At 45.1% G+C, this 7,861-nt stretch overlaps 1 protein-coding gene across 1 annotated transcript in view; it reads left to right on the top strand.

The window, feature by feature from the left end:
• T265_07017 (hypothetical protein) overlaps window positions 1-7,861 on the top strand; it is a gene marked incomplete at both ends in the record, with an annotated part of 37,304 nt that overhangs the window by 7,785 nt on the left and 21,658 nt on the right. Inside the window, 6 exons of the mRNA XM_009172438.1 lie at window positions 1,048-1,262; window positions 1,303-1,359; window positions 1,401-1,499; window positions 4,975-5,163; window positions 5,204-5,260; window positions 5,302-5,400. Coding sequence (XP_009170702.1) covers window positions 1,048-1,262; window positions 1,303-1,359; window positions 1,401-1,499; window positions 4,975-5,163; window positions 5,204-5,260; window positions 5,302-5,400 — 716 coding nt within the window. The remainder of the gene's footprint in view (window positions 1-1,047; window positions 1,263-1,302; window positions 1,360-1,400; window positions 1,500-4,974; window positions 5,164-5,203; window positions 5,261-5,301; window positions 5,401-7,861) is intronic.

Genomic DNA, 7,861 nt, shown 5'->3' with positions numbered 1-7,861 from the left:
TGAGTGAATGTCTGGAGGTGTATGCACCTCGGAATGATTGTGTTAAGCACTAAGTCCCTCCCCCATCCACCTTTATTCTTTTCTTTACAATAAGGCTTTCAAATAAGTCATGGTTGTACGGCAGTGAAGCATCGGTGTTGGACACTGATGTCATGCTGTCGATGATGATGATGATCGTCAAAACTTCGATTCATCCGAATGATTCCTCCTATGCGATGCGTTTTATGTTATCATTAACAGAGGACGGCAAACTGATGAATAAATGTTTGTGTTAAGGCACGCTAGCAGCAGACCGTAATATACTGATGTTTTGGACGAGACTATTTTGCGTGGAGCTTATCACACCCCTCTTGTGTTGCTCACGAGGAAAGCTTTTGCTGAGATATGAGATAGTAGAACATATCTCATAAGGTCGAGAAGGGATTGTGTGACCTACTTCTCTCTGTATCTGGTCCCTACTAGCACATCTGGTGAGAATCATAGATAAGAAAATTTCCGGACCTTCTTTTCTAGTACGTCACTTTATCTTCACCTATGGCGCTGGATCGCTTGTGTTAGTGTGAAGCCGATGGCCCGTTTTTTGGGATTTTTTGGAATCTAACTGCTTCAAGTTGATGCCTGCGTTAGAACATACCATGTTAGCTCTAGGCAATATTTAAGTTATTCTTTGACTACTACTATTGATCGAGAAGGTGGAATCTTTCTTTTTGGTAATCACACAATATTCTGTTGGCTTCTCAGCTGCAGCCTACACAGTTTTTTGACGATTTCCCACCATTATTCATTTTTTATCTTGTCTCAGGGCTACTTAAACAGCTGGGATATCCAAACACAAATCCTAGATACCGCCTTCAAGAAAGTTTTTAAAGAGGTTCGGTGAGCTTACTGGCATTCTTCAGTATTCACCTCCCCCACTCCCCTATCCTCATGAGCAGCGGGGATCTCAAATTTCAGATTCAAATCTTATCGTTACCGAGCCATACTTCAATTTCGCGTCAACCAAAGAAACCATGAATGAGATCTTTTTTGAAGAGTATCAATTCGCAGGTCTCATGCGCTCCAATCGTACGTAGGTCCCTTGACGATAATGCAGCGATGAATAATTCTCCACCCCTTGCAGCCGCCTTACTCGCCGCCTACAAATACCAGGCCGAATCAGTTCAGCGATTGTCCCGCTATTGTATGGTCATAGACTCTGGCTACTCTTTCACTCATCTACTTCCAATGGGAGACGGGCGAATTATGTCTGATTTTGTACTACGGTTAGTACGTGTGGTCCAGCTTCATGCTTTCCTCTTATAGTCTCAGTGTTGGTGGGAAAATTTTGACGAATCGTCTGGTCGAAATTGTCTCATATCGGTAAGTTATTCGAACTCCCCTCACCTATGCCCCCACCTCAGTCATCTGGATGTGCGTAGCGAGGTGTACATAATGAATCAGTGCAAAGAGGACGTTTGCTACGTCTCCACAGATTTTTGGGCTGATCTTTCGACAGCCAAGTAAGTCCTTCGCATTTTGCATTTTCATTGATAACTTGAGCTTTTTTTTCAGTTACAAATTTCCAGTCGAAGAGTCTAGTCGTAATTGTTTAGTGTATTTGACGTAGTTAATTTAGGTTGTTCAGAATGCCGCTCTCTGTGTGTGGCAACTTGATTATGAACTACTATTTAACCCCGAATCTCCATACATGTTAAGTGCTTTTACAGCACATTTTTACTGAGGCAAGTGCGTAAACTCCCGAATATCATGCGGTAGATATGTTTGAAAATGGGATCGAGAAGCCATCGATGGTTATTAGCCAAACCTACTGCTCATACTTTCAGTGAACCGAAAATACTTTGGCAGGCAAAATAAATGCTAAAAACAGGAAAGTTATTGGCTCACTCAATGTCACGGAAAGCTCGGCTGCATTTGGGGCAAACCTCTCCTTTCTCCTGATCTTCAGCTTACTGTGCAGCTCAAAGACCGCCTCATGTTGTAGTTGAGCACCTTCGATGCCACAGCTACCAGGCTGATGCCACGGTGCTTTTCACATAGCGACCGCGTGCTCTTTTTGAGGATAGGAATAACTGTTGACGTCCTCAATTTTGCGGGCACTTTCTCTTCTCTGCATATCGCGCTAATGAACTGTTACATAAGCCACCAGGTAATCTCCGCCTTCTTTGAAGAGGAGTGGATACAGGCCGTCCCTTTCCGGTACCTTCTCACGTTTCAGTAAGACATCCAGTGGTCTTGTGATCGAATCGGAGGAATCAGACAGACAGCATTGAACGCCGCTAGCATACCTCATCTCACAACTTGCCATGCTTTATCCGCGTACTCACCACCAGTACAGTGGAGAGTTGTTGGACTATCTCAGACCGATGCTATTGGGCTATGTAGTTCTTCAGAGATTGGTATGCTCCTTGCTGACTTGAAAGGGCCTAAGAGGAAAAGAACTGTCAGGCGTGCACGCGCCATGGCGCGATCGGAGTCAATGCATGTGCACCAGAAGGAACGGTAGTCTTCAATTGCAGCTCTTCACCGATGGCTGGAGACCAGGTGATCCTACTGGGCCCACGGTTGGTTTGTACTTGGTGGCCGTCAGGTTATGAGATGGCACCAGAAGAACGGTAGTCTTCAATTGCAGCTCTTCACCGATGGCTGGAGACCAGGTGATCCTACTGGGCCCACGGTTGGTTTGTACTTTGTGGCCGTCAGGTTATGAGATGCGAACGTTTATGCTAAATGTTCATACTGGCCAGAAACAGTTAATGATCGACACACAACTAGAGGAGTCGCTTTCCGTTGTCTGTACGACGAGCATCGACTCCGAATCGACCGCGTGAATGTGATTCCAAGGAGCTCAGACAACCGACTTAGGTATTCATATAACCTGCATGGATCACCATGTCAGTGCTTCTTGCTCTACGAACAAGCCCGGATAGCTCTCGATAGAAAGTATCCTCAGCATCAGAATTACAGTCCGTTGAGGCATAAGCCGACACTACAAACAGACAGCACTTTTTATGTCAAGGAAGTTAATCTTTATCGAGCTGGATAACCGAACGGCGCAAAGACGACTATTCAGTGGAATCCGATCTACCAAGAGGCGTTCAGCTCTGGGATTGAGTGCAACGTCTACACCATATATTGCATGGGTCATCGCTTGTGGATCACGGGACACACTGGGAGTGGAATGTGAAACAGCTGGGTTCGTCCTTGGCGTTTTGAGAGTCATAACTACACTTGGGTCTTGTATGCGTGTTCCGGAGACACGGCATACATCAATTTTAAGGGAGTACAAGGTTTCAGGAAGCATTGACTGTTTGTCAATTTGACATAGAGTGCGTACGTTAAACGCTTTTACACAGAAAGGATCTCATGGATTTAGAAAGGTCATTTTGTTTATTGTTAATAGACAGCAGGGGGCATAAAACCTTCCAGTCAGATAACTGACAGCCAAATGATCCACAAACGTTTGCTTGTATGACGGGATTTGGTTGTAGACGGATATCGGTGGACACAGAACTGTGCGAGAAAATGATACTTCCTGGTTTCCCTTGAGATACCCACCTTGAGCCTATGACTCAAAAGTCTGACCCACAAGGCAGTGAGAGGGTGTAAGGTTTTGTTCGGGAACCAACAACAAATACAATCGACTGGCCCTAGGAAGGCAGCGGTCAGTGAAGCAATAAGTAAAAACAGGTAGCTCATTAATTCCCTCGCAAAAACGTCGAATGGAAAGATAGGCCAAACACTTCGAAGAACAGATTATCTGACCTCCTGCAACACAGCCTGTAGCTTATAGTGCCTACAGGCAAATTGAATGCAAAACTTAATCACCCATCAGAAGGAGAAGTAAAATACGAAATACCCGTGAAAGGCAGGCCTTCGAGGCGGAGTTATTTATTCGGAAATGCCAACTGACCGGTTACAGACCATTGAACAAGGAAGCAAAACTCTAATCTGCATCTTAGTTACAAAAACTGAACACAGATCTTCTCCCGGACGAGTCTTCCTTAGGATTCATTGCCTCCACTCATTCGTCGGTCAAATAAAAGCAAATGTTACAAAGTGGCCCCGCGAATTCTGCAACAGAATTCCATTTTTCAATCGACGCAAAGCGAAATTCTACGAACAACACATACTACTCGCGTGCCTCCCGATCAGTAGTGCCACCGTTACACACCTCCACCCCTTAAAGCTCGTTCGCATGCCATCGATTTTCATTTACCTCCGTCAGGTCGGCTTCGGCAGGGGGTCTACTCGGCCGCTCTTCGGGTGTATCATGCCACTTACGAAGCTGCGTCCCATTCACTACTTTCGATCCCCGACCATCTTGAATGGTATAGACGTTCTCTCTGTATCTGGTCCCTACTAGCACATCTGGTGAGAATCATAGATAAGAAAATTTCCGGACCTTCTTTTCTAGTACGTCACTTTATCTTCACCTATGGCGCTGGATCGCTTGTGTTAGTGTGAAGCCGATGGCCCGTTTTTTGGGATTTTTTGGAATCTAACTGCTTCAAGTTGATGCCTGCGTTAGAACATACCATGTTAGCTCTAGGCAATATTTAAGTTATTCTTTGACTACTACTATTGATCGAGAAGGTGGAATCTTTCTTTTTGGTAATCACACAATATTCTGTTGGCTTCTCAGCTGCAGCCTACACAGTTTTTTGACGATTTCCCACCATTATTCATTTTTTATCTTGTCTCAGGGCTACTTAAACAGCTGGGATATCCAAACACAAATCCTAGATACCGCCTTCAAGAAAGTTTTTAAAGAGGTTCGGTGAGCTTACTGGCATTCTTCAGTATTCACCTCCCCCACTCCCCTATCCTCATGAGCAGCGGGGATCTCAAATTTCAGATTCAAATCTTATCGTTACCGAGCCATACTTCAATTTCGCGTCAACCAAAGAAACCATGAATGAGATCTTTTTTGAAGAGTATCAATTCGCAGGTCTCATGCGCTCCAATCGTACGTAGGTCCCTTGACGATAATGCAGCGATGAATAATTCTCCACCCCTTGCAGCCGCCTTACTCGCCGCCTACAAATACCAGGCCGAATCAGTTCAGCGATTGTCCCGCTATTGTATGGTCATAGACTCTGGCTACTCTTTCACTCATCTACTTCCAATGGGAGACGGGCGAATTATGTCTGATTTTGTACTACGGTTAGTACGTGTGGTCCAGCTTCATGCTTTCCTCTTATAGTCTCAGTGTTGGTGGGAAAATTTTGACGAATCGTCTGGTCGAAATTGTCTCATATCGGTAAGTTATTCGAACTCCCCTCACCTATGCCCCCACCTCAGTCATCTGGATGTGCGTAGCGAGGTGTACATAATGAATCAGTGCAAAGAGGACGTTTGCTACGTCTCCACAGATTTTTGGGCTGATCTTTCGACAGCCAAGTAAGTCCTTCGCATTTTGCATTTTCATTGATAACTTGAGCTTTTTTTTCAGTTACAAACTTCCAGTCGAAGAGTCTAGTCGTAATTGTTTAGTGTATTTGACGTAGTTAATTTAGGTTGTTCAGAATGCCGCTCTCTGTGTGTGGCAACTTGATTATGAACTACTATTTAACCCCGAATCTCCATACATGTTAAGTGCTTTTACAGCACATTTTTACTGAGGCAAGTGCGTAAACTCCCGAATATCATGCGGTAGATATGTTTGAAAATGGGATCGAGAAGCCATCGATGGTTATTAGCCAAACCTACTGCTCATACTTTCAGTGAACCGAAAATACTTTGGCAGGCAAAATAAATGCTAAAAACAGGAAAGTTATTGGCTCACTCAATGTCACGGAAAGCTCGGCTGCATTTGGGGCAAACCTCTCCTTTCTCCTGATCTTCAGCTTACTGTGCAGCTCAAAGACCGCCTCATGTTGTAGTTGAGCACCTTCGATGCCACAGCTACCAGGCTGATGCCACGGTGCTTTTCACATAGCGACCGCGTGCTCTTTTTGAGGATAGGAATAACTGTTGACGTCCTCAATTTTGCGGGCACTTTCTCTTCTCTGCATATCGCGCTAATGAACTGTTACATAAGCCACCAGGTAATCTCCGCCTTCTTTGAAGAGGAGTGGATACAGGCCGTCCCTTTCCGGTACCTTCTCACGTTTCAGTAAGACATCCAGTGGTCTTGTGATCGAATCGGAGGAATCAGACAGACAGCATTGAACGCCGCTAGCATACCTCATCTCACAACTTGCCATGCTTTATCCGCGTACTCACCACCAGTACAGTGGAGAGTTGTTGGACTATCTCAGACCGATGCTATTGGGCTATGTAGTTCTTCAGAGATTGGTATGCTCCTTGCTGACTTGAAAGGGCCTAAGAGGAAAAGAACTGTCAGGCGTGCACGCGCCATGGCGCGATCGGAGTCAATGCATGTGCACCAGAAGGAACGGTAGTCTTCAATTGCAGCTCTTCACCGATGGCTGGAGACCAGGTGATCCTACTGGGCCCACGGTTGGTTTGTACTTGGTGGCCGTCAGGTTATGAGATGCGAACGTTTATGCTAAATGTTCATACTGGCCAGAAACAGTTAATGATCGACACACAACTAGAGGAGTCGCTTTCCGTTGTCTGTACGACGAGCATCGACTCCGAATCGACCGCGTGAATGTGATTCCAAGGAGCTCAGACAACCGACTTAGGTATTCATATAACCTGCATGGATCACCATGTCAGTGCTTCTTGCTCTACGAACAAGCCCGGATAGCTCTCGATAGAAAGTATCCTCAGCATCAGAATTACAGTCCGTTGAGGCATAAGCCGACACTACAAACAGACAGCACTTTTTATGTCAAGGAAGTTAATCTTTATCGAGCTGGATAACCGAACGGCGCAAAGACGACTATTCAGTGGAATCCGATCTACCAAGAGGCGTTCAGCTCTGGGATTGAGTGCAACGTCTACACCATATATTGCATGGGTCATCGCTTGTGGATCACGGGACACACTGGGAGTGGAATGTGAAACAGCTGGGTTCGTCCTTGGCGTTTTGAGAGTCATAACTACACTTGGGTCTTGTATGCGTGTTCCGGAGACACGGCATACATCAATTTTAAGGGAGTACAAGGTTTCAGGAAGCATTGACTGTTTGTCAATTTGACATAGAGTGCGTACGTTAAACGCTTTTACACAGAAAGGATCTCATGGATTTAGAAAGGTCATTTTGTTTATTGTTAATAGACAGCAGGGGGCATAAAACCTTCCAGTCAGATAACTGACAGCCAAATGATCCACAAACGTTTGCTTGTATGACGGGATTTGGTTGTAGACGGATATCGGTGGACACAGAACTGTGCGAGAAAATGATACTTCCTGGTTTCCCTTGAGATACCCACCTTGAGCCTATGACTCAAAAGTCTGACCCACAAGGCAGTGAGAGGGTGTAAGGTTTTGTTCGGGAACCAACAACAAATACAATCGACTGGCCCTAGGAAAGCAGCGGTCAGTGAAGCAATAAGTAAAAACAGGTAGCTCATTAATTCCCTCGCAAAAACGTCGAATGGAAAGATAGGCCAAACACTTCGAAGAACAGATTATCTGACCTCCTGCAACACAGCCTGTAGCTTATAGTGCCTACAGGCAAATTGAATGCAAAACTTAATCACCCATCAGAAGGAGAAGTAAAATACGAAATACCCGTGAAAGGCAGGCCTTCGAGGCGGAGTTATTTATTCGGAAATGCCAACTGACCGGGTAACGACCATTGAACAAGGAAGCAAAACTCTAATCTTCATCTTAGTTACAAAAACTGGACACAGATCTTCTCCCGGACGAGTCTTCCTGAGGATTCATTGCCTCCAATCATTCGTCGGTCAAATAAAAGCAAATGTTACAAAGTGGCCCCGCGAATTCC

This window comes from Opisthorchis viverrini (genome assembly GCF_000715545.1).
Source record: "Opisthorchis viverrini unplaced genomic scaffold opera_v5_155, whole genome shotgun sequence".
Classification (NCBI taxonomy): domain Eukaryota; kingdom Metazoa; phylum Platyhelminthes; class Trematoda; order Opisthorchiida; family Opisthorchiidae; genus Opisthorchis; species Opisthorchis viverrini.
Note: the sequence above shows the minus strand (reverse complement) of the source record. Positions and strands in the feature narration are given on the sequence as shown.